The sequence below is a fragment of the Hemiscyllium ocellatum genome, chromosome 14 (assembly GCF_020745735.1).
Source record: "Hemiscyllium ocellatum isolate sHemOce1 chromosome 14, sHemOce1.pat.X.cur, whole genome shotgun sequence".
NCBI classification, from domain to species: domain Eukaryota; kingdom Metazoa; phylum Chordata; class Chondrichthyes; order Orectolobiformes; family Hemiscylliidae; genus Hemiscyllium; species Hemiscyllium ocellatum.
The window spans coordinates 21,281,896-21,309,629 of record NC_083414.1 but is presented as its reverse complement, the minus strand read 5'-3'; the positions used below and the strand labels follow the sequence as shown (position 1 = coordinate 21,309,629).

The following is a 27,734-nucleotide window of genomic DNA, read 5'->3' as shown; positions in this document are numbered from 1 at the left end:
TTCCATGTATACACCACCCTTTGTGAGAAAAAGATTGCCCCTCAGGTCCCTTTTAAATCTTGCCCCTTTCAACTTAAACCTATGCCCTCTAGTTTTGGGCTCTCCTACCCTGGGGAAAAAAAATCTTGGCTATTCATCTTATCTCTCCTCCTTGTGATTTTATAAATCTCTGTAAGGTCATCCCTCAGCCTACTATGCTCCAGGCAAAAAGTCCCAGTATATTCAGCCTCTCGTTATAACTCAAACATTCCAGTCTTTATATCAATTTTGTAAATCATTTATGCACCCTCTCCAGTTTAATAGTATCCTTCCTGTAGCAGAGCTACCAGAACCATACGCAATGTGGCCTTACAATATTATGTACAGCCGTAACACGACGTCTCAACTCCTATAATCAATGCTCTGACCAATGAAGGGAAGTGTGCCAAATGCCTTTTTCATCACCCTGTCTATCTGTGATGCCACATTCAAAGAACTTTGTACCTGCATCCTTAGATTTGTTCGACAACATTCCCATGGCTCTACCATTATCCATGCAAGTCCTGCCCTGGTTTGTCTTACAAAAATGCAACACCTCTCATTTATCCGAGTTAAACTCCATCTGCTATTCCTTGGCCCACTGGCCCACTTGGTCAAGATCTCATTGTATTCTTAGATAATCTTCTTTACTGTCCATGATACCATCAATTTTCATGTCATCCGCAAACTTACTAACTATGCCTCCTATATTCTCATCCAAATCATTTTAAATAAACAATCACCAACAATGTACCTAAATAATCTATTTTATTATTGTTGTATAGATTAAAATGAATCGATGCCAAGAATGTAATACAGACACATTTTAGGCATTTAAATAGCTAAATAATCCCAGGTTAGGTTCAAGACAACTAGATATTGAGAATCACCAACAATGTACCTAAATAATCTATTTTATTATTGTTGTATAGATTAAAATGAATCGATGTCAAGAATGTAATACAGACACATTTTAGGCATTTAAATAGCTAAATAATCCCAGGTTAGGTTCAAGACAACTTGATATTGTAGTTTACAAACTTCAGAAAAATACTACTGACTGCACCAACATCTAGTTGTTGGAACATTGTTGCATTTACCCTGCTATTGGGAACACTTCCAGCCTGTTTTAAGGCTGGACACAACTCCACTAGTGCTCCTGTTTTGGATAATTCCTTAAGAATAGCTGACAAATTTGGTTCTTCAGGTAAGCTGCAGCTGTCTGATCTGATCAGATGATGCATGGCTTCAAAGATGTCTTACAACAAACCTGTACTCCCAAAGGATTCTATTGCTGAATTCAGCATGGACTGTACAGTTTTGATATCAAGAATCATCAGGACATAACATATAGGTTTTTCAGTCAGATGCAGCAACAAGAAACATAGAAGCAGACACTGAAAGTAACTGAGAACATGTTGACTAAAGCCAAGAGATATTCTGTAGAATAAATCTCCATTTAAATAAAGCAAACCTCCAGTTAGAAAGTTAAAAACAATAAATATGTTTTCAAAGTAGCCTGTTCATGTTTGTGAAGGCTGAATGTATGGGTGATTTCATTATTAGATTAGATTATTTACAGTGTGGAAACAGGCCCTTCGGCCCAACAAGTCCACACCGACCCACTGAAGCGCAACCCATCCATACCACTACACTTACCCCTTACCTAACACTACGGGCAATTTAGCATGGCCAATTCACCTGACCCGCACGTCTTTGGACTGTGGGAGGAAACCGGAGCACCCGGAGGAAACCCACGCAGACACGGGGAGAACGTGCAAACTCCACACAGTCAGTCGCCTGAGTTGGGAATTGAACCCGGGTCTCAGGCGCTGTGAGGCAGCAGTGCTAACCACTGTGCCACCGTGCCGCCCATAAAATGTCTAAAATGTTATTTTCTAAGATAACGGAATTAAATTTTAACTATTTTCATATTTATATTTAGGCCTCAGAAAAAAAAAATTCAGCTTGAATGCATTACCGGTGTCATCTTCCCAGAGCCTCTCAATGCAGACAATGTGAGGGAGGAGGTTTGGTTCAGCTGGTTCAACGTACACGTAGTCTCCAACATGGTACATATTATCTTTAAAGCTGCAGTCTTGGCTGTAAGTTCGCTGGATCCCATAAGTACCATGGCTCCCGGAGTGATCATCACTCATATTTTTCTCTGACTCTGTTTATTAGATTACTGAATTAGTTTCATGATTAAAACAAATATTGAAAAAATACAGATTTCTATAAATACAAATCCTTTATATTTCAAAAGAACACAGTTTCCCTAATTGCAATATTCTAAGTTGAGTTATATTTTAAGTCATCTTTTACGGTGCTTGATTGCTTAGTGAATAACTGAATCATGCAGACAGTAAACTGCAAAGATTCAATCCTTGATCTCAGCCGAATCAGTCGATCTTAAATGGGCAGATGGAAGAAGCATCTGATGAGGTCAGGATTGGAATCCAATGGGACACCTTAACACCCAGTTTGCTGACACCCAGTCAAGGGTCACACATGAAGAAAAGTTACTGGAAGGCAATTTGCAGCCATGGAGAAACATTTCAGCAAAAGAAGTTAAGGAAATATGAAACTCCAAAACAAAAAGGAAAGCTTGCAATTAACTGATCCAAAATGCTTTTGCCCCCTTACAGTATTACAAAAGGAAAACAAAGTTACCGAAAGATGCCCTTTTTTTCAATGGAGTACTGGCAATTGTATTTGGAACAGTATATGTGTAATTTTCAAATGGATATACCTCTGCAGCTGTATTTTTGTATTTCCTTGTAAATGATATTTTAATGAACAAATAAACACATTGTACCAGAATAAAAATAGGCAATAAATCAAAGGATGCAATGTCACTTTTGTACATTGATGACATCACAAATGGTTTCCTGTTGCTTAATTGGGTTTAGTAAGAATTTGTATTCTATATCTCTAATAAAATTAATTTTCTTGACAATTTTAATGTAATGCCTGTAAGGCAGCTTACTTTGTCATAAGATTAGTCAGCAATGCAATTTTAAGTATTAACTTTTTATCCAAATGCCACCAGAGTGTGGCAACATTGCATATACAATGTGAAAAAACACTTTTCACTGTATTTTTATATACATAACATTACATCTAAATATAAAATATAAATAAATAGTACCCGATAACTCCTTTTTTTCCTCCTCTCTCTTCTGCTTATCCTCCTCTATCTCTTTTGGCAATTTTTCCTTTTTTTCTTTTTCCAAGTCATGTTGCAAGTGTTTCATCGTATAGCTCAGAGCTGGTGAAAGTAGAATCTCTCCATTTTTGCACAGTTCATCACGAATCTTAATGAAAAAATGCTGAAGTTCCACTGCATCTTCATATATTTCAGAATCAGTTCTAAGTAGGCCACAAAGTATTTGTTAGTGTCATACATGCTACACAATTCAGTGCATTTATCCTGTAGTTTCCATTTATTTTTTGAATTTTCTACATTTCGTTTATCAGCAAATGGTAATAGGATGTTGTATCAGTTCAAGATGTGAACTGCCTTTCTGTAAATCACTCATTCATGCATCAGACCAAACAGTATCAATACATCATTCTGCTCTGTATGTGGAGAAGGAAAGGCAACAAAAGCCAAGGCTGAATCCTTTCTTAATCAATATGCACATGTACACAAATCATTGTATAGTAAGCAGGAGTGGGAATTATATGATTATTCCCTTTCTAAGCCAGCAAACAAGAAGTAAGCCATAGAGACTGTTGTTATCCTGCCCAAAATTGGTATATAATTACCACCATGAATTGAATCCTTGATCCAAGTGGTTGAGTAGCACATTGGCTAAATGCATTATACACTAACTTTAGAAAATCTGGAAGTAATTTTTGGCAGGGGGTGGAATACAGGTCACACATTCTTCTAGTTCTCATGTGTAGCAACTGAGCAGATTAACAAATACACTTACTTTTCTATTTGAATTCATGCTAAACTAATGATACTGAAATTTTATTTACTGGTGTACTTCATACATAAAAGAATTCAAGGATTTCTGAACCCAGTTACAAGATGGTCAACAATACAATTTTTGCGTGAATGACAATTCAAAAACAATTGTTGATTGAAATTTGAGTGACACTGCTATGACTATATTTAATGAGTAGATGATAGGCCCATTTATTTTGTATTAATTGATTTTACAACTGATCTGTGATTTAGGTTACTTCGACTGGTACTCTAGATTATTTCAGGAGTATATTAAAACAACATTTAGTGAAGGAGCCTGCCACACCAAGTAACGGTGTGAAGTCCTTTGAGGGACATTTGTGAGCCAGTGGGAATTCATGTTTTCTAACCAGCTTCCAGAATTATTAAATTGAATTTCACAACTTGTTATTGTGAGAAATGAACTCAAAATTCAAAGTTGCTTGCTGGTACCTAAACAATATATGACTGCTCTCTGTAGGTTATTGGCAGAAATCAAAGGATGTCTTGTTGGTGAAATGGGAAACACTAGAGCAGCAGACACTCTCTGTATTTTAATATGGCAGTCGCTGTCTTATTTAGGATTTCTATATACTCTGTATCCTATAGAACATAAAACAGTACAGCACAGGAACAGGGCCTTTGACTCACCATGTATGTACCGAACATGATGCCATTCCGTGTCCCTCTATTCTCTGCCTGTTCAGGTGTCAGTCTGTCTAAATGACTCTTAAACTTTGCTAAGGTATCTGCTTCTACCACTTCCCCTGTCAGCGAGTTCCAGGCAATTACCACCCTCTGTGTTAATAACTTTCCTTGCACATTTCCCTTAAACATTTTCCCTCTCACCATAAACCTATACAGTAAATAGCAGAACACTTAGTAGCATCAACATACAGACAGATTTAGGTGTACAGGCCCACAGTTTCCTGACAGTGGCAACATAAACGAATAAGATGGTCAAGAAGACAAATGGCATTCTTGCCTTTATCGGTCGGGGCACAGAGTACAAATATTGGCAAGTCATGTTCCAGCTGTATCAAAACTTCAGCCACATTTGCAATATTAGATACAGTTCTAGTTACCACACTACTAGAAGGGTGGTGTAGAGGGTACAGAAATGGTTTACCGAGATGTTACCTGGTTTGGAGAGTATTAGCTATAAGGAGAGATTGGACAAACTTGATTTGTTTTCAAGTCAGAGGATAAGGAGTGACCTGATAGAACTTTACAAAATTAAGCAAGGCATGGATAGAATCGATAGTTAAAGTCTTTTACCACGTTAGAAATGTCAATTGCTATGAAACATAGGTTTAAGGTAAAAGGGAAAAAGTTTAAAGGAGATGTGACAGGCAAGTTTGTTTACACATAGGGTGGTAAGTGCCTGTAATCTACTGCCAGATGAGGTACTGGAGATGGACACAATAACAATGTTTAAGAAGCACTTTGACAGACATACAAATAGGAGAAAGTGAGGACTGCAGATGCTGGAGATCAGTATCGAGAGTGTGGCGCTTGAAAAGTACAGCAGGTCTGGCAGCATCCAAGAAGCAGGAGAATTGACTTTTCGGGCAATAAGGGATGTATCAGGCAAAGAGTTTTAGTTTGGAAAGGCATGATGTGTTGGCAGTCTTGCTGAGCCGAAGGGCAGTTTCTGTGCTTAACTGTTTTTTGTTGTATGCGCCCTAATATTTGACAAAGATTTGGGAAAAGACTTTGACTAATCACCTTATCCATGCCTTCCATAATTTTATATACTTCTGTCAGGTTTCCCTGAGCCTTAGCTGGTCTCACAAAAGAAACTGAAGTTTGTCTAACCTCTCCTCATAGCTAATATACTCCAATCCAGGCAACATTCTAATAAATCTCTTTTACACACTTTCCAAAGCTTCCACATCTTTCTTGTTGTGTAGGAACCAGAACTGCACACCATACTGCAAATGTGGCCTAATTAAAGTCTTATACAGCTGCTATATGACTTGACAACTTTTATCCTCAATGCCTGAACTGATGAAGGCAAGTATGCCATAGACCTTCTTTACCACCTTATTCATGTGTATTGCCATTTTCAGGGAGCTTGCTGATAACAAACCAAGATGCCCAAATATGAAACCTTACCCTGTACCAGCAGTCTTCATCTTAATTAGCTTAAAATGTATTTACTTTCATTGCTATTTTAAGATGGGGTTTATTAATAATGGAAAAGATAAATAAATTACCAATCTACTGAAAACTTGATGCTCTCAGTCCACAGAGCACATTTTCTAGAAATGGAATCAAATGATGGTACACATCTATGCTATTAGAATATATTTAGAAACTAGTGGAAGGTTAATCAAAACAAATTTAAAGTCTGCATTTTTCTATGTGCTCACCTGTTTAACCGTCTTGCTCTTTCTAATACCTCAAACATGTGCTCCTGAAAAACATCAAGTCTTCCATACCGATTAGTTTCAATATTTTTCCTAATAATATCAAAGGTCAAAGGTGGCTTGTTAGGGATACTTGGATCAGTGGCTGGAATCTCTGCTAAAGAGTCACTATAACAACGTCCTTCATCGTCCTGATGACTAAGAACGGAGACAAACAGGTTGTGTATCAACTCTTGTATGAGTAACTTTACGTTGGGAATGTGTGCATCATCATCGCCATCCAAATCTTTTTTAGCTTCTAGAAGGACTTTATGAAGAACAAGTGCGTCTTTATAAATAAGAGATTCTGGTTCATTGTAAGTGCAAGCATTATTAAACATCAAGACAAATTCATCAACCAATGAATCAACATCCTGGTACTTATTAGACATCATGTGACTTTTCACTTTCTCCATATCAATTGGTTTTTTAATTGTCAGATAATAATCCGGGAGTTCTGATCGAGTAGGTAGTCTGAGAAAGATGGCACTCAATCTTCGACCCCTGTTGTCTGTGTAGTTTTTAACAGCTTCATACAACTCATTTAATTTTTGTTGTAGTGGGGTCAAGTACTTGGATTTTTTAGGGGAAATACCACTCTTCCTGCCTGAAAACAAAAGTCAAAAAATGTTCAATGCCTACTTCATAGGGAATAACACTCTAACTCAAAATAATTATTTGAATAATTGGCAGTCTATTTGCAGCAATTAGGCAACTACTTCACTGATCATCTGTGGTTGTTTTTACCTAGTATACATCTGGCTAGTAATGAGTAATATTCTTCTTTTTTGAAGTACAACAATCAGGGATCAAGTTTTTTTTTTGATTAAGTCATCATAGGGAGGCTAGTGTCTGCAGACCTTGCACACTTTGCTTACATATCAATTTGGTATCTTGGTTTGCTTGAAAAGCAACATAATAAGAACATTAAATTAAAGCTTAAACAGTCCCTTAGTTGGTCAGCTCAAATTTCTCTATTTTCCCCACCATTCATTATTTTGCTTTATATTTTCTACTAATCTATAATATCAAGTAAACAAACATGACAAATGTTGAGAATGTATATCACTACTGAGGGACATCAATGTTTTTGTCAGAAATGAATAATTTGTATTATTCAAAAGGCACAAGCATAAGTAGTATGCACCCTGTGAGGGTGGGGAAGCACAAGACACTAAACAATAAAAAAAATTGAATATACAACAGTATATTCTCATACTCAAAAAATTAAGCCTTTGTTTTTTAGCATTAATAAACTGAGAATGAAAGTTTACCACAGGAGCAGCTGGATCAATTTTAAATGACTTACTTAGTTTCAACTTAGGTGAAGCTGTATCATCATCAAGTAATGGACCTAACTCTTTCCTTTTTTCTTTCAGAATTTTCTCTAGGATGGTGGCATCATTGTATACCTGCGCAATAATTCAACAGTTATCTTAACTGACTTGCATTGAAATTATATCAAGACACTAAAATGCTTAAGGAACGATTACTGTGAAATAGAGTCATAGAGATGTACAGCATGGAAACAGACCCTTCGGTCCAACCTCTCCATGCCAACCAGATATCCCAACCCAATCTAGTCCTGGCCCATAACCCTCCAAACCCTTCCTATTCATATACCCATCCAAATGTCGCAATTGTACCAGCCTCTGCCACTTCTTCTGACAGTTCACTGCGTACACGCACCACCCTCTGTGTGAAAACGTTGCTTCGTAGGTCTCTTTTATATCTTTCCCTTCTCACCCTAACCTATGCCCTCCTGTTCTGGTCTCCCTGACCCCAGGGAAAAGACTTTGCCTATTTACCCTGTTCATGCCTCATATAATTTTGTAAACCTCTATAAGGTTACCCCTCAGCCTCCAAATCTCCAGTGAAAACAACCCCAGCCTGTTCAGCCTCACCTTATAGCTCAAATCCTCCAACCCTGGCAACATCCTTGTTATTCTTTTCTGAAACCTTTCAAGTTTCGTAACATCTTTCCAAAAGGAAGGAGACCAGAATTGCATGCAATATTCCAATAGTGGCCTAACCAATGTCCTGTACAGCCGCAACATGACCTCCCAACTCCTGTACTCAATACTCTGACCAATAAAGGAAAGCATACCAAATCCCTTCTTCACTATCCTATCTACCTGCGACTCCACTTTCAAGGAGCTATGAACCTGCACTCCAAGGTCTCTTTGTTCAGTAACACTCCTGAGGACCTTACCATTAAGTGTATACATCGTGCTAAGATTTGCTTTCCCAAAATGCAGCACCTCGCATTTATCTGAATTAAACTCCATCTGCCACTTCTCAGCCCATTGGCCCATCTGGTCCAGTTCCTGTTGTAATCTGAGGTAAACCTCTTCGTTGTCCAGTACACCTCCAATTTTGGTGTCATTTGCAAACTTACTAACTGTACCTCTTATGCTCACATCCAAATCATTTATGTAAATGACAAAATGTAGAGGACTGAGCACCAATCCTTTTGGCACTCCACTGGTCACAGGCCTCCAGTCTGAAAAACAACCCTCCACCACCATCCTCTGTCTTCTACCTTTGAGCCAGTTCTGTATCCAAATGGCTAGTTCTCCCTGTAGTTTGTGAGATCTAACATTGCTCACCAGTCTCCCATGGGGAACTTTGTCGAACGCTGTACTGAAGTCCATATAGATCACATCTACTGCTCTGCCCTCATCAATCCTTTTTGTTACTTCTTCAAAAAACTCAATCAAGTTTGTGAGACATGATTTCCCACATAAAAAGCCATGCTGACTATCCCTAATCTGTCCTTGCCTTTTCAAATACATGTACATCCTGTCCCTCAGGATTCCCTCCAACAACTTGCTCACCACCAACATTAGGCTCGCTGGTCTGAAGTTCCCTGGCTTGTCCTTACCACCCTTCTTAAACAGTGGCATGTTAGCCAACCAATAAAATACTTCATTTTCATAATTATCATTTAAAGCGCATTGGAGGTGTCACCATGAAAAAGAAGTTAAATTAATGTTCCACAATGTACATCGTTCTCTCTTTATATGCATAGACATATACATACCAATGAATAAGATCGCTACAGTTTTTTCTTAGTTTAATTTTTATATTTTTCCTTTATTTTATCTCAAAACTGTTTTCTTCTTCTTGCTTTGTACCTCTTTTCAAGTTATGAATCATATTTCTTAACTAAGATAGATAACCTGGAAACCTACTTCAGTGTCTCCATTCATGCCCTTCATTAACCAATTGCAAGGAGGTATATGATAAAATAAAGTTTGACTTGTAGAATTTGCCTCTTTTGCAAAATGTTAAAGCTGAAGTTGGATTCACTCCACAACAAATCATAAATGCAAATTCTTAGTCCAGCACCTCAATGGGGAGAGTAGTAGAATATCACAGCTTACTTTTAATTGTGAATTAATTGTTCTCTAATCCTTTACTTTCTGAAGGTATGGGATTACATCCTGATTAATGGTACATGGTTAATCATGTACAGCATATATTGTTTTTGCTTAAATTAACAAGGAGTTACCTTATAATTCAGAAGATGTAATTCAGAATATTATCGTAATTAGCCTACATACCTGTGAGCCTTCTTCATTATAATGTCTTGCATTTCGAAACATTAATTTCAAGTCATCTATAAATGCCTCCTCACTTGTGTATTTTTCACTGCGTATGTTATGTTCGAGCATCTTCAGGTCAATAGGCTCCAGGATGACTTTATAGTAATCTGGATAGTCTTTTTTTGATGGCTTAACCAAAAATAGCTCACAGTATCTTCGTCCTGTTGTTGGATCACAGGACTCGACAATTGTATTGTATAGTACTTTTAATCTGTGTTTTAATTGGGATTCCGTTTTCCTTCGATTCTTTTCTAGCTTCTTTATGCTGGAATTTAAAAATCTGTGTGTATACTTAATCATGAGTCTTCAAAAATAAAGCAGTAAAAACAAAAGAAAAGGGAAACAAAATACAAAACCAATAAAATTCAGGGCATTTCTGCTTTCCATTCTGCACCAAAATGAAGTAATTAATTTTTATTCCAGGAGAACACAATTTTTATCTTTCAATTTGCAACAAGCTTATTCTCTGCTTAGCATTTATCATTTCAAAAAAAATTAAGGTCATTTTATGAAGGTCAAATACATGGCAAACTATAAAACAGCAGCAGTCAACAGAATAAATAGCTTCCCACCTGTTTACAGAATCAAGAAAGGTGCATGTCTGTGACTTACTGTCCTCCTGCCCTGCTGTGGAGTTGCACTATATGTGAAAGTATATCAGGATATCAACTGTCTAACTGAAAACAGTACAGTGGTATATGGTAGGCAAATTACTTTTATTACCCCACTTTCAAGTTGTCACTTTATGTCTCCTATGTGACTTCTCACACTCTAGCTTACATTGTGGTCACTGATCAATATCCTTCTGGATCCTGTTGCTAATTCTTGACTTCAAACATTATTCTAACATGTAGCAGGAAGAACTAACAAGTAAATTATCATTTAATCTGTGTGGACAGATGATCAGACATAAGCAGGAAAGCTACTGTCAAAGACCCAACTTTTTTGCAATTGTAGATTCATAAGCTGCTTCATGACAATATATTCTGCTGTGTTCTTCAGTGTCCTTTCAGCTCATGTCTTGTCAGGCATAATTAAGGATGGGCAGCCAATGCTGGACTTGCCAACAGCCCCCAAATCGCAAGAACAAGTCAAAATAATTTAACATGCTTGTATAGAAATCATTTCTATTATCCTAAATGAGAAGTTAAGGCTTACACTTACAGAGGCCAAATTGCAAGACAAAATATCCACTTCCATAACAGCTTTATGGAATACAGTAAATTGTGTGTTCAATGTCCATGGCTGCATTTTATAAATTTTAAATGACTATTTACTACATCTGAGTCTGCCTTACACCACTCCCAGATCCTACAAAAATCCATATTTTATGCTGGCATATTAATGCTTGTGAATAAAGTAATATCTGCTAGACCTTTGGTTTTCTCCAAAGGTCGCTAGCACCATAGATGCCACTCTTCAGCCAATCTGATTCACTCCATCTGATATCAGCAACAACCGGAGACAGCAGATTCCGCAAGGGATATGGGTCCTGACAATGTCCTGCAATAGTACTGAACACTTGTGCTCCAGAACTTGCCTCATCCCTAGCCAAGCTATTTTAGCCCAGCTACAACAGTATTATCTATCACACAATTTGGAAAATTGCCCAGGTATGTCCTGTACACATAGTAGGACAGATCCAAAATAGCAGTTACCAATCCATCCGTTTACTGTCAAACATCAACAAGGTGACGAAAAGTGTCAACAATGCAATCAAGCAGCATTTGCTCAGCATGGTGGCCAGGTTTGAGTTCTGAAAGGCCACTCAGTTCCTGACCTCATTACAGCCTTGGTTCAAAACATGGACAAAAGAGCTGAATTCCAGAGATTGACTCCTCTTGACATCAAGGCCCCCCAACCAAAACCAGAATCAAAGGGAATCAGGAGACAATCTCTCTGTTGGTTGGAGTCATACCCCATACATAGGAAGATGGTTGAGGTTGTTGGAGGTCATCTCAGCTCTAGGACATCCTGACTTCAAAATATTCCATATTACTGTTGTTAGGTTAAAAATGACATTGTGGGTCTTCCTATAGCACATGGACTGCATCAGATCAAGAAGTCAACTCATCACCACCTTCTCAAAGCCGATTAGGGATGAGCAATAAATGCTACCCAGCCAATAATGCGCACGTCCCACGAGTAAATTAAAAAATTATTTTTGTTCATTCGTACAATGTGGATGTTGTTGCTTACGCCAGCATTTACTTCCCATCCTTAACTCTCCTTGAACCAATGCTTATGAGTTGCGTTCTAAAACTGCTGCAATCCTTAGGTGTGGGTACACTTGCAAAAATGTTAGGAAGGGAGTTCCAGTGATAGTGAAGGAACAATAATAGAGTTTCAAGTCAGAATGGCATGTGGCTTGAAGGGGAAACTGCATGTAGTTTTGTTCCCATTCACCTACTGCCCTTATTCTTCTGAATGCAAGTTGTTATGGGCTTGGAAGATGGTGTTGGAACAGCTATAGTGAGTTACTACAGTGCACCACGTAGATGTTATGCATTGCTGCCACTGTGCACTGGTGGTGACCAATCAAATGGACTTCTTTGTCCTGGGTGGTGTCAAGCTTCCTAAATGTTACTGAAAATGCACTCATCCATGAAAATGGAGAGCATTTTATCACATTCATGACCTGTGGACAAACGCTGGGGAGACAGGATGTGAGTTATGACTCAGATCAGCCATGTTCCAGGTGAATAGTAGAGCAGCTTGTGGGCCAAATGGCGTACTCCTCCTCCTATTTATTATGTTCCCACCTTTCATTCATGAATAATTCACGTAAGTAATAGCTGACTATTACTTCATTTGGCAAATTCTTTATTGATGATAGCCAGATCCCTGCTGATACATATAGTATTGCATTCAATTTCAAGGTGTTGACATATCTTCATACATTTCATATGTGATATTTGTAACATATGCCTTTCTCAGTGAAAGGCAAATGCTGCAAATGTCACACAATGTTGTGCTGGTTTCATTTTACTTTTTAGATTCTCAAATTTTTCAAGATTAAAAACACAGATATTCAGTGAAATATAACAATTTTTGTTGCACTCTTAACAACACTAATTCCTTCCTTAGATAAAGAGACTAAAATAATAACTGCAGCCTCACCAATGCTCCATATAATTGCAAGAAGACATACAGTCATAGAGTCATAGAGACATAAAAGATGGAAACAGACCCTTCGGTCCAGCTTGTCCATGCTGACGAGATATCTGATCCTAATCTAGTCCCATTTCCCAGCATTTAGACCATATCTCTCTAAATCCTTCCTATTCATAGACCCAACCAGATATCTTTTAAATGCTGTAATTGTACCAGCCTTCACCACTTCCTCTGGCAGCTCATTCCATACACCATACACGCTCCACCCTCTGCATGAAAAAGATGTCCATTAGGTCACTTTTATACCCCCCACCCCACCCCCACACTAAACTCATATCATCTAGTTTTGGACTCCCCCACCCAATGAAAAAGACTTTGTCCTATCCATGCCCCTCATAATTTTATAAACCTCTATAAGGTCAGCACAACAGTAGAGCAGAATTGCGCACAAAAGCAGCTTAACCAATGTCCTGTACAGCCACAACGTGACCTCTCAACTCCGACACCCGCACGAACCAACCCCACTGTCTCATGTCCGAACACTTCATCTCCTCCTTCCACTCCGCCAAGGACATGCAGGACGTGGGCCTCCTCGATCACCCCACCCTAACCACCCAATGCCTGGAGGAAGAATGTCTCATCTTCCGCCTTTGGGATCTTCCAATCAAACAACATCAATGTGGACTTCACTAGTTTCCTCATTTTCCCTCCTCCCACCTTATCCCAGTTCCAACCTTCCAACTCAGCACTGCCCTGATGACCTGTCCTACCTGTCCATCTTCCTTCCACCACCTATTTGTTCCTCCCTCTTCTCTGACTTATCACCATTACCCCTATCTCCATCTACCTATTGCACTCTCAGCTACCTCCCAACCAGCCCCATCCCGCTCCCAATTACCTCTGCACCCACTCGGCTCACAAGCCTTTTTCCTAATGAAGGACTCTTGCCCTAAATGTCAATTCCCATGCTCCTCGGATGCTGCCTGACCTGCTGTGCTTTCCAGCACCGCACTCTCGACTGCTATACTCAATGGTCTGACCAATAAAAGAAAGCATACTAAACATCATCTTCACTATTTTATCTATCTGCAACTCCACTTTCAAGGAACGATGAACCTGCACTCCAAGGTCGCTTTGTTCAGCAACACACTCCAGGACTTAACATTATGCTCTGATTTACCTTTCCAAAATGCAGCATTTCACATTTATCTAAATTAAACTCCATCTGCCACTCCTCAGCCCATTGGCCCACCTGATCAAGATTCCATTGTAATCTGAGGTAACGTTCTTCGCTGTCCACTACACCTCATCTGCACACTTACTAACTATACATCCTATGTTCACATCGAAATCATTTATAAAAATGACAAAACGTAGTGGACCCAGCATTGATCCTTGTGGCACACCAATAGTCACAGGCTCCCAGTCTGAAAAGCAACCCTCCACCACCGCCTTCTGTCTTCTCCCTTTGAGCCAGTTCTGAATCCAAATGGCTAGTTCTCCCTGTATTCCATGAGATGTAACCTTGTTAACCAGTCTCCCATTAGGAACCTTGTCGAACGCCTTACTGAAGTCCATATCGTTCATGTCTACCACTCTACCCTCATCAATCCTCTTTGTTACTTCTTCAAAAAACTCAAATTAAGTTCGTGAGACATGATTTCCCACGCACAAAGCCATGCTGACTATCTCTAATCAGTCCTTGCTTTTCCAAATACATGTAAATCCTGTCTTTCAATATTCCTTCCAACAACTTGCCCACCACCAATGTCAGGCTCACTGGTCTATAGTTCCCAGGTTTTTCCTTACCACCTTTCTTAAATAATGGCACCATGTTAGCCAACCTCTAGTGTTCTGGCATCTCATCCGTGACTATCGATGATACAAATATCTCAGCAAGGGGCTCAGCAATCACTTCCCTGGCTTCCAACAGAGTTCTAGGGTACACCTGATCAGGTACTGGGGATTTATTTTTAGAAATAAAAGGAAAACATACAATCTGTTCTCCTGATTGCTTGCTGCACCAAAGTTGGCATTTAGTGGTTCATAAATGACGACAATCTGGTAGATGCAATCACTTCACAACCTCTCATCATTTTGGACAAACTCTTACTTTTCTGTTTTCCTTAACAAATTGAATAAATTCACATTTTTCTATATTATATTCCAACTGCCACGTTCTGGACCATTCACAACTAGTTTAATTCCTTTTGAAGCCTCTTTGCATACTGTACATAACTTTAAATTCCCACCTAATTTTGCGTCATCAGCAAACTTGGAGATATTATATTTAGTCTCCATAACTAATCACTGATTCAGACTGTGAAACTGGGCCCCAATCACTAATACTTGCAGTAACATCTCTTATCATTCATTGGTGTTACCATTACCGAATCTCCATTATCAACATCCTGAGGGTTACTATTCATTAGAAATTCAACTGGACTTGCCAGTGACTCCAGGAGCAGGTCAAAGGCTAGGAATACTGCAGCAAGTAACTCATTTACTGACCCCCAAATCCTGTCCACCATCTCCAAGGTACATGTCTGATTAGTAAGGTTAAGTCACATGGGATCCAGGAAAGGCTAGCCAATGGATACAAAACTAATGAAGGGTCTTTTGTAATGGGATTACTAATTAATTCTTTCCCATTGCACAATATCAGAACCAAAAAGCCAGTGCAGTAATTGGTTCCTCAAGATACAGTTCTCAAAACCATTTCATATACGTTTCAGGAATTTGTCAACCACACTATTACTGCTAATTAGTTTACCCAAATCTGTGTGTGGATTAAAGTTTTCGATGATTACTGTATTACTTTTGTCACATGTGCATCTAAACTTCCTGATTTATGTCATACCCTATTTTACCATTACTGTCTGGAAGTCAATGAACATTTTCTACTAACTTTTGCAGCACCATGCTGTTTCTTAGCTCTGTCCAAACTAATTTTACATCTTGTTGATCTAATCTAAGATTCTCTCCCATGAAGGTACTGATCTCATCTTTTGATAACAGCACTATGACACTTCCTTTCCCCCTTTGCCAATTCTTAAATATCAAAAAATTTGCATGTTTTGACTTGATTTTATTTATTACTGCCATGTGTACTGAAGTACATTGAGAAGTATGTTTTTCACATGCTTTATAAGTGCTTTAAAGGTTACAGGATAGGATAGTGTTATAGCTGCTAAGAAGGTGCAGAGAGATCAACATTAACATGAAACAGGACCGTTCTGATCACTGCAGGGAAAAAGCTGTTCTTGAATCTGTTCATACAAACTCATATCTTCTGCCTGATGAAAGAGGATGGGAGACAGTATAACAGTGGTGAGAGGGATCTTTGATTCGCTGCTTTCCCACTGCAGCGGGAAGTATCGATGAAGTCATAGATGAACCCTCTGTAGTTTCAGCTGCCAGTCTTGGTCACTTTGCAGTCACATTTTATGGCAATTAGATCAAAACCAGTTAACTTCTATTTGTGCGGTCAATTAATTCAACTTATTGTAAATACTATGCGCATTCAGACAGATTGCCTTTAATTTTGCATTTTAAACATTTTTTGACTATTTTATGGTGGCCAAAGTTTCTCCCGCATTATAATTTTTCATACTTCTTTTCTTCCGACCATTATCAGCTTTCTTTCTTCCCTGTTTGAATTCACTTTCAGTATCCATCCCCTAACTAAGATGGTTTAAATCCTCAACAACAGCCTTTGCAAACCTGTCCCTGAAGTTATTAGTCACGGTCCTGATAGCGTAACCTGTCCTCCTTGAACTGGTCTCACCTGTCCCAGAACTGATCATAATGCTCCTGAAATCTAAAGTCCTCCTCCTGCATTCTCTCTCCAGCAAAATATTCCACTTTCTGTCCACACTAGCATGTGGACGGACTGCAACACTGAGATTACTGCCTTTGAAGTACTTTTTAACTTCTTTTCTAACTCTCCAAAGTCTCCTTTGAGGAACTCGTTCTTTTTCTACCTGTATACTTAGAACTGACAGAGAATGATATTGAATATTCATACTCCCCTATAAGAATATCCTGCAGTAGACTGGCAATATCCTTGTTACTAACATCTAGGAGACGATATTCCATCCTGGAGTAATATTTATAACCACGTTAACACCTCTAATATTGTTCTTCCACTCTTCCTCCTTCCCTCCTCTGCAGTTGAGCTACCTATGGTGCATTGATGTGGCTCTGGCTGCATTCCAATGAGGAACCATCAACTTGAGCAAGATCGACTCAGAATGCCTACACTACCTGTCTCCTTAGAGATTGTGTGGCGGTCACTGTTCTTGTCTCAGCTCACATTCTCTTGTCCTGCACCTGCATCTACATAGTTCTCAACCTCACAAATGTAGTATGATGTTTCCAGCAGTTGCTAAAAATCTGAAACTCAAGTTTTGCAGCTGGTGACACTTTCTGGGCATGTAGTCAACTAAAATTTTGTTACGTGTCCATGACACGCCACATTTCACAGATAACTTTCAGGCAGCACAGTGGCACAGTGGTTCATACTGCTGTCTCACAGTGCCAGAGGTCTGGGTTTGATTCTAGTCTTGTGTGACTATGTGTGGAGATTGCTCATTCCACCAGGTGTGAGAGTTTCCTCCCACAGTCAGAAGCTGTGCAGATAAGTGGATTGGCCATGCAAAGTTGCCCCATAGTATCCAGGCATGTACATACTAGTGGACTAGCCATGGTAAATGTGGAAATAGCCTGGTGAGGTGGGTCTGGTGTGATGGTCTTCAGAGATGCAATGGGCTGAATGGCCTCTTTCTGCACTGTAGGGATTCAATGATTTTACTTACAGGAAAATTTGAGAATTTCAAACATATTGAAACAAAGTAGTTAAATCAATATGTTGTAACAACTGACATTTACAGCATCAGGATCTGATGAACATAAATTATTAGATTCTAATTTGACAAATATTATGACAAATATAAAAATGACACTATATGTCATGCACAAACTGGGCTCCAATATCTCAAGAGCTAGAGGTTTTGGAACACTCAAAGCTATCTAGAATGTTCTTTTTCTCATTATAGCAATAAAGAAAGCTATTCAAATCATATATCATGATGTGAAAAAATAAATAGAATTCACTAATGTATAAGATTGGATAACTAGCAAAACAGTTAAAGATTATGGAGTTATGGTCTTTATGACACAGAAAGAGGTCATTTTAATCTATTGTTTTAAAAATTTACGGTAAGATCTGAAGGTTAAATACAGAAAGGGTTAAATTAACATTGCATTTTTCAGTTTTCCACTATACAAGGCATAAATAAAAATAGTTATGAACAATTTGGAATAATGTTCAGCCTTTCTCATAGCCTATATATTAGATTTATAAAATTATTTAATTTTAAATATCTTATTGCTATAAAATTTTCATGTTTTACCTCTTTCTCTTTGCACTGCCTGTATCAGATGTTACGGAAGATACCATACTGTCACCATCTTCAGTGTACTCTCTTCTAGCCAGCTCCTTTCTCTTTGCCTGAAGGAACAATTCTCAGTAATGTACCGCAGATAAAATTTAAGAATATATAAATATTAAAACATATCACATTGCTATTTTTGTACCTGCATGATTTGCTGCAGCTTCAGCACTCGTTTAAAGATTGCAGAATTAGGAATATTATAGCGCTTGGCATTTTCAAACATCAGGTTCATATCAGCCTCCATTTGGTCCAGATTTTCAAATTCATTGTTCTTCAATTTTTGTCTAATTAAAAGAATAGAATATAGTATCAGATTTACTACACATGTAAAATTTTACATTACAACAGCGACATTCCTCTTCAGTATCCTGAGGAATCTTAGTTTCCAAAATCATTGGGAAACATGAAGCTTTGTTACACCCAAGCAGGCTTGCCCAATGTTCAGTTAAATGAAAACTATAATGTGCAATGAATGCAGAATTTCAATAGGTATATACACAGCGCAATCTCAACACAAATTGAATTATAAAGAATATGTTACAGCATGCAACAGTAGTAAATGCATTAAACTCCAGGTTTACAATTATTTGTAATTACAAGTCCACCCAGTCTGGATGATTTATCCATCTTCAGATCTTTCAGTCTTCCCAGCACCATCTTTTTAGTGATGAGCTCTACTCTCACCTCTGCCCCGACTCCCCTTAAGTTCTGGTATGCCACTGGTGCTTCCACTATGAAGACCGATGCACAGTAGCTATTTAGTTCCTCTTCCATTTCTTTGTCCCCCATTCCTACCTCTCTAGCCACATTTTCCAGCAGTCCAATATTCACTCTTGCCTCTCTCTTACCTTTCAATATATTTTAAAAAACCTCTTGCCATCTTCCTTCATTTTACGAGCTAGCTTACCCTCATATCAACTTCTTCCCTCCTAATTACTTCTTTCATTGTCCTTTGCTGGTTTTTAAAGGCTTCCTAATCCTTTGGCTTCCCACTAATCTTCACCACATTGTACGCTTTTTCTTTTGCTTTTATGCTGTCCTGTCATTCTTCCCTTAGTATGTTCCTTCTTCCTCGAGATGTATTTCTGCTGAGCTTCTCAAATTATCCCCAGACATTCCTGCTTCACCATTTTTTCTACTCAGCTCCCCTTCCAATCAACTCTGACTAGCTCTTGCCTCAAACTAAATTCGATCATATTGTGGTCAGTGCCTTCGGGGTTCCTTCACCTCGATTTAGATTCGTATTTATTAATTTATGCAATAATTAACAGACAGCAAATTTTGTATTATCTGAGGTGGATAGGGCCACAGACCTCCTGCACACAAAACAAAAATGGTAGACATTGGTCTTACAGAAATGTATTTGGAAAGGCAAGGACTGATTAGGGATAGTCAACATGGCTTTGTGCGTGGGAAAACATGTCTCACAAACTTGATTGAGTTTTTTGAAGAACTAACAAAGAGGATTGATGAGGGAAGAGTGGTAAATGTGATCTATATGGATTTCAGTAAGGCGTTCAACAAGGTTCCTAATGGGAGTCTGGTTAGCAAGGTTAGATCTCATGGAATACAGGGAGAACTAGCCATTTGGATACAGAACTGGCTCAAAGGGAGAAAATAGAGGGTGGTGATGAAGAGTTGTTTTCAGACTGGAGGCCTTTGACCAGTGGAGTGCCACAAGGATCAGTGCTGGGTCCACTACTTTTCATCATTTATATCAATGATTTGGATGTGAGCATAAGAGAAAGTTTGCAGATGATACCAAAATTGGAGGTGTAGTGGACAGCAAAGAAGGTTACCTCAGATTACACCAGGTGGGCCAATGGGCTGAGAAGTGGCAGATGGAGTTTAATTCAGATAAATGCAAGGTGCTGCATTTTGGGAAAACAAATCTTAGCAGGACTCATACACTTCATGGTAAGATCCTTGGGAGTGTTGCTGAACAAAGAGACCTTGGAGTGCAGGTTCATAGTTCCTTGAAAGTGGAATTGCAGGTAGATAGAATAGTGAAGAAGACGTTTAGTATGCTTTCCTTTATTGGTCAGAGTATTGAGTACAGGAGTTGGGAGGTCATATTGCGGCTGTACAGGACATTGGTTAGGCCACTGTTGGAATATTGTGTGCAATTCTGGTCTCCTTCCTTTTGGAAAGATGTCGTGAAACTTGAACGGGTTCAGAAAATATTTACAAGTATGTTGCCAAGGCTGGAGGATTTGAGCTATAGGGAGGGGCTGAACAGACTGGGGCTGGTTTCCCTGGAGCATTAGAAGCTGAGGAGCGACCTTAAAGAGGTTGATAAAATCATGAGGGGAATGGAAAGGATAAATAGACAAAGTCTTTTCCCTGGGATGGGGGAGTCCAGAGCTAGAGGGTACAGGTTTTGGGTGAGAGGGGAAAGATATAAAAGAGATCTAAGGGACAACTTTTTCATGTATGGTAAATGTATGAAATGAGTTGCCAGAGGAAGTGGTGAAGACTACTACAATTGCAACTTTTAAAAGGCATCTTGATGGGTATATGAATAGGAAGGATTTGGAAGGTAATGGCCCTGGTGATGGCAGATGAAACAATATTGGGTTGGGATATCTGGTTGGCATGGACGAGTTGGACTGAAGGGTCTGTTTCTGTGCTGTACATCTCTATGACTCTGTTTCCCCTATCGACAGTGAAGATCTGTGTGACCCACTGTGACCAGTGAATTAGGGGAAAAGAATTATGTGTAGGGCCAATCTTGCAAGTTTCAGATCGACGGGGAGCAAATTCATGTATAACAAGTAGAGTCTGTGCAGAATGCTGGTCAGTGTTGTTTAAACAGGTAAAGGTAAACGCAAACGTAAAAGTATAATACTTGTATGGTCCAAGCTGATATCTTCTATCATTTTAGGACTGTGTTTATTCAATGCCTACAACTATTTACTTGGGCTCCATTTTTTAAAATAAGTCTGAAATTTATTTTCAACAGATTTCATCAATGTGTTTCCAATTCTCAAAATTCTGTCTGTGTCTCACCCACCTAACACCTCTCTCATATCAACAAATACCATTTCTCTGCACTACGTGCCACTCTCTGCTGAATAGAAAACGCAGGCTGCCTAATCAACATCATAATACTGGGAAAATACTTCAGAGACTGCGCATCTGAAATAAAAACAAAGTGCTGAAGGAACGCAGTAGGTCTGGCAGCATCTCTGAAGGGAGAAACAAGACTTAATATTTTAAGAGAAATGACTTTTCTGAACTCATCAACATATTGGTTCATGGTTTTCTTTAATAGTATGACTTTGGGTGCAGGAAAATGACTAGATATGATCGCCCCAATCCCTTGAACCCTCCAATCTTTCTATTCTCCCGGGTGCAATAACCAGATGAGGAATTTGTCTATTTATAATAACTATAAACCTGGAATCTAACGCATTTAGTACTGTTGCTTTCTGTGACATATCCTTTAGAACAGAATTTGCAAAGTCTCATTTGCAAATCTAGCAATTGTCTCTAATTCTAACCTAGAGTTGAGACTTTTTCAGAGAAATGCGACATAAGATAATTGCCCACAGGTACTTTGCTTCCTGGCAAATTACCATGTATTCATTTGTAGAACTTCCGAAAGGTCTCAACACACATCTTTCAGGATACATCTGATCTCCAACTTTCCAGATCCTGAAAGATCTGGGTCAATATTGCTACGAAACTTGAATCCTAATTAAGAAATTTGTCCTGGAATAAGACTGGTATTTTGGAAGCAGTTTTTTTTATCTGATAGTTCCTGAAATTTTAACTGATTTCTTGCAAGGAAGTAGAACACACAGTCCTCCAATAACAATAAGCCCCTTGCATTTAAACCTGCCTTTTCAATGCTGGAGAAAACAATTCCGAATTAGATAAAATGAAGAACTGTACATACTAGAAATCTGAAACAAAAGAGAAAATGCTGGAGAAACTCAGCAGGTCTGGCAACATCTGTGGAGAGAAAACAGAATTAACATTTTGAGTTCTGGGGAAGAACAATCACTGGAAGGCTCCTTTGTGGCCTTGGACGGAGGTAAGGGGGGAGGTGTGGGTGCAGGTTTTGCAATTCCTGAAGTGGCAGAGGCAGGTGCAAGGAGGGGAGGGTGGTTTGTTAGGGGGCGTGGACCTGACCAGTTAGTCGTGGAAGGAACGGTCTTTGCAAAACCTGTGCCCACACCTCCCCCTTTACCTCCATCCAAGGCCCCAAAGGAGCCTTCCCCATCCATCAAAGTTTCATCTGCACTTCCATACATCATTTATTGTATCCTATGGTCCCGATGCAGTCTCCTCTACATTGGGGAGACTGAACGCCTTTTTGCAGAGTGCTTTAGAGAACATCTTGGGAACACCTGCACCAATCAAACCCATCACCCCATGGCTGAACATTTCAACTTCCCCTCCCACTCTGCTGAGGACATGTAGGTCCAGGGCTTCCTCCAGTGTCACTCCCTCACCACCTTTCGCCTGGAGGAAGAACGCCTCATCTTCCGCCTTGACACCCTTCAACCCCAGGGCATCAATTTGAATTTCACTAGTTTCCTCATTTCCCCTCCCCCAATCTTACCCCAGTTCCAACCTTCCAGCTCAGCACCGCTCTCATGACCTGTTCCATCTATCAATCTTCCTTCCTACTTATCCGCTCCGCCCTCCTCTCCGAACTATTACCTTTACCGCCAATCACCATCCACCTACTGCACTCTCAGCTACCTTCTCCCCAGCCCCTCCCATTTATCTCTCCATCTCCCCTAGGCTCTCAGCCTCATTCCTAATGAAGGGCTCCAGCCTGAAACTTTGATTTTCTTGCTCCTCAGATGCTGTCTGATCAGCTATGCTTTTCCAGCACCACTCTAACCTTAACTCTGATCTCCAGCATCTGCAGACCTCACTGTCTCCCTTTTATAATGACCTATCTATTGCCAATTGAAATAGTCAACCAGTAGCAATTTTAAAACCATGCTGCTGAACAAAGTGACATTTAGTCTCTTTTATTAGAAGGACTAAGCACACATCATGGATCACAAATGTCAAACTTTCAAATGTAAAAAATAATTGATTTGCTTCAAGATGCAGTTACAGAACATAGAACATAACAGCACTGTACAAGCCCATAAACCCACGATGTTGTGCCGAGCATTTATCTTAATCTAAGACCAATCTAAGCTACACACCTCTCAATTTGCTGCTGTCCATATGCAATGTCCCTAATGTCTCAGCCTCTACCACCGCCGCTAGCAGTGCATTTCACACACCCACCACTCTCCGACGGAAATGTTTAATCCACATGCTTAATTGTGTAATCAAATAATTCAAGAAAGAAATAAACCTTCCTCTTGTCCAAAATACAAAATTCAGCATTATTTTGATTAAAAGTACCACTGAAAAATACATACATGCTTTTTTTATTAATCCATAATTTTTCAAATGATCTTGATCAATAACATTATTTTCCAAAGGCTAAAATTACATTCCTCACCTAATTTGTTGCAGTGACATGGGATTTTTGATTTGTTGGTAATAGTCAGGATAATCTTTCTTGGAAGGCAGGCGAAGGAAAGGTTCAGCCAGAAGTTGACCCTGACTGTTCCTGTAACTTCTAACTACTTCATACAGCTGGTAAAGAGGGCTTGTAACATCAACAGACGAACCAATGCTTTCTCCTTCAGAATCACCATCTTCATAACGAGTGACTGCTGTAGAATCAAAAGGATGTGTGTAGAAAAGCCAAAATAGCCACTTCTAAAACATTTTAATCAAATATACTACCATAGTGTCTTACCACCTAAACCACTTTCTTCTTCACTCTCAGATCCATACTGCAAGGCCATGGTAATTGCCGATAAACGATCCCCTTGAGCTGACCTTCGGTTTCTGTGAATGCAGAATTTCAAAATAACCTTTTGGAATTAAAAAACATCTTTTGCTCAATTGTTAACTTTACATGTTTTAATTATGCTGTATCTATTCTCATGCGTGTTGTTCAGTATTAGTTCAGGAAATCGATATGGGTGAATCACCGGGTAAGAGCAGAGCAGGTAGATAGGCAGTCTGGAAGTTGCTCAGTCTACAGTGATAATAGAATTTAAAGTTGTCGGAGAAATTTGCCCAAGAGGTTAGAGATCACAAAACACAGCGCGAAGTGAAATTGACAAACAGTTTATTGCAAGTGATATCGCTGAAAGAGAAATTGCCTAGGCTGATACAGAGTAAAAAATGAGGTCTGCAGATGCTGGAGATCACAGCTGCAAATGTGTTGCTGGTCAAAGCACAGCAGGCCAGGCAGCATCTCAGGAATAGAGAATTCGACGTTTCGAGCATAAGCCCTTCATCTACAGAACCTACAGTCTGTACAGGTAGATTAAATTTCTCTTCCCAGAGCTGAGGATGAGACCAGTTTTATAGTAATGTGCACAATGAGGCTGGTTAAGAAATGGAAAACTACAATGTATCTGGAGATGGAGTAATCTAATTACAAGGATGCTAATTGGAAAACAGTTATCGGATGAATGTCCTGTTCCTTCACACAATGCAACACCCTGACAGTATTGATGGTTCCATTCCGCTTCACAGGTAGGTGTTAATGCCTCCTCTGAAGTGGTGAGGTGATTCCATTGTCCTGTTCCTGGAGCATGTCCTTACTGGTGACTCTCTGTCTGATGTGCTCTTTGGTATTGCTGAGTTGTGAAACTGCCCTTGGGGCTTTGAGATATCTGTGGTGCTCTGTCATTGTTAACGAGCTTGAAGTCTATCCTCTTGTCTGCGTGGGGTGTCTGATTTGGATTGTGAGCCTGCTTGGGAATTCTGGGTGTTCTGAGGTACATTTTGGCCAATTTTGCTTTTGTGGGCCTATCATGAGTTAGCACATCTTTTCCTACAAAAGTGCAACTACAAATCACTCGGTTAAAGACTTTTTGTAGAATAGCTGACATAGTGATAGTTGCAGAGCTGAAAATGTGGTGCTGGAAAAGTGCAGCAGGTCAGGCAGCATCCAAGGAGCAGGAGAATTGATGTTTCGGGCATGAGCCCTTCTTCAGGAATGAGGAGAGTGTGAGGATAGTATCGCATTTTCAACGCCCCTCCCCCAAGTCCCTTCTCCCCACCTTTTATCTTAGCCTGCTTGGCACACACTCTTCATTCCTGAAGAAGGGCTCATGCTCAAAACGTCAATTCTCCTGCTCCTTGGATGCTGCCTGACCTGCTGCACTTTTCCAGCACCACATTTTCAGCTCTGATCTCCAGCATCTGCAGTCCTCACTTTCTCATAGTGAAAGTTGCAGGCAACTCCTGATTTGAGATGTTACTAGAAATGTCAAAGATACTTTATTGCAGAGCCTAATGTAATTATTTGTAACTATTTTGTTGTTAAAACATAGCTATAAGTTTGGGACCAAAGAGTGAAACTAAAATATCAGGCCAAAAGGAATTTTAAGGACACTTTGTGTGATTGAATTGGCTTTCTCTTTTCATCATAATCAGTTAAACTGATAACTGTTTGCTGCTATCTGAATTGTTGTTTTGCCACTAGGTCATCAATGTTCTCCCTACGTATTCAGTTATGAATTGTTCTTGTTTTGTGAGCCAATCAGAGATGTTGACTTTGCATGCATCATGTCTGATGTATGACAGACATTTTCTACATACAAGGTATTAATTAAAACGAATGCAAACTATAACAATGTTTTTTCCTTTTTTTGTTTTCACGTTTTCCCGAAAATCTTATTTTGCAAAAATGTACAGCTTACAGTGTTTACAGTTTAAAGAAACAAATCAGCTGTAAACATTATGTTCAAATGTCATTTTTTTTAATGTACCTGATTCGGAGACTAGATTTAGTAGGCTCCAAATTATGCTCGAGTTCAGCTCTCTTCTGATTGAATACTTTCTTAATGGTATTTGCATCCTACAGAGTTGGAAAAGATATTTTCATCATCAAAAAGATCAATAAGTTATCTTTGCCAGTTCCCAAATTGTGGACATGGATATGTTATCATCTGGTATAATGCTCTACTCCTGAGTTAAACAACAAAGTTATTAATGCAAAAACTCAATAATACAAGTGTCTTAACAACACTTAAATCTTAAGTTACTTAAATCTTATGAGAAAGAATTTAAAGATTTGCATTTATATTGCATCATTCATGATCACTAGAAGTCCTAATTCTTGATAGTATATGAAGTATATTTGTGTTTAGTTTAAGAGAATAGGTTGGACTTCAATTTTTCTCACCCTTACCTTGAAGATTGGAGACCCTGGCTCATTGTAGGTTTTTGCATTCCTTACTAAAAGTTCAATATCTCTAGCCATCGCATTGACACTTTTATAAAAGCCATTCTGTAAAATTAAATTGGTATGTTCATACAAAAAGTATTCACTTTAAAAAGTTAAATTTACATATTTAGAAAATATTCAGATGAAGCAACAGTGGCAGAGAATAACTCCTCATTCAAGTGAGGCAATTACCTATTTTATTGTTGCTGAACTATTAATGCAGAAACTCAGGTAATTTTTTTGGGGACTCAGGTTCAAATCCTGCCATAGCAGATGGTGAAACTTGCATTTAATAAAAATTAAAATTCTAATGATGACAGTGAAACCATTGGCGATTGTCAACCACCTGACTAATGTTCTTCAGGGAATGAAGCTGCCATCCTTATCTGGTCTGGCCTGCATGCGATTCCAGACTGACAGCAACATGATTGATTCTTAACTCCCTTCTGGGCAATTAGGGATGACAATAAATTGTCTAAAGAACTGTTCATGATTTCAGTTGTAAATTGAAAAGGAAAATAGAAAGACAAAACTGTAAAACCTGAATCCTCTGGGCAATTGTCTTCAGGTCAATTGGTTCTTTAATAATTTCGTAGTAGTCAGGATATTGCTGCAAGTATAAACAATAATTCATATATTAAAACATTGTCATGTTTTCCAGAATGTGACAAGATTGATTCAATATAAACTTCACTTTTACTGTTTGTTAGAACTTAGCTAACAATGTCCACTGAATCCAAGATTTTAAATTTGAGAAGTTAATAAGATGTAATAACAACCATAATAAATCAATCGTAACTAGCAGTGTGATTGCTCAAATGCACCTCCTTTCGATCTCAACTTTGCAGGCTAGAAATTGTGTTTATTTAGAACTCTCAACATTGAAATGCATTTCTT

The 27,734-nt window shown here is 38.9% G+C and overlaps 1 protein-coding gene across 7 annotated transcripts in view; it reads right to left on the bottom strand.

Moving 5' to 3' along the window:
* The window catches only part of pbrm1 (polybromo 1), a 98,619-nt gene that overhangs the window by 44,362 nt on the left and 26,523 nt on the right, over nucleotides 1–27,734 (bottom strand). For 5 of the 7 annotated variants that reach the window (XM_060835466.1, XM_060835471.1, XM_060835472.1 and 2 more), the window contains 12 exons: nucleotides 27,379–27,447; nucleotides 26,802–26,900; nucleotides 26,380–26,468; nucleotides 24,348–24,439; nucleotides 24,045–24,261; nucleotides 18,708–18,849; nucleotides 18,524–18,621; nucleotides 9,954–10,299; nucleotides 7,697–7,799; nucleotides 6,352–6,994; nucleotides 3,170–3,390; nucleotides 2,000–2,191 (listed from right to left, as the gene is read on the bottom strand). In XM_060835466.1, coding sequence (XP_060691449.1) covers nucleotides 2,000–2,191; nucleotides 3,170–3,390; nucleotides 6,352–6,994; nucleotides 7,697–7,799; nucleotides 9,954–10,299; nucleotides 18,524–18,621; nucleotides 18,708–18,849; nucleotides 24,045–24,261; nucleotides 24,348–24,439; nucleotides 26,380–26,468; nucleotides 26,802–26,900; nucleotides 27,379–27,447 — 2,311 coding nt within the window. The remainder of the gene's footprint in view (nucleotides 1–1,999; nucleotides 2,192–3,169; nucleotides 3,391–6,351; nucleotides 6,995–7,696; nucleotides 7,800–9,953; nucleotides 10,300–18,523; nucleotides 18,622–18,707; nucleotides 18,850–24,044; nucleotides 24,262–24,347; nucleotides 24,440–26,379; nucleotides 26,469–26,801; nucleotides 26,901–27,378; nucleotides 27,448–27,734) is intronic. The other 2 variants (XM_060835467.1, XM_060835468.1) reach the window with 2 other exon arrangements.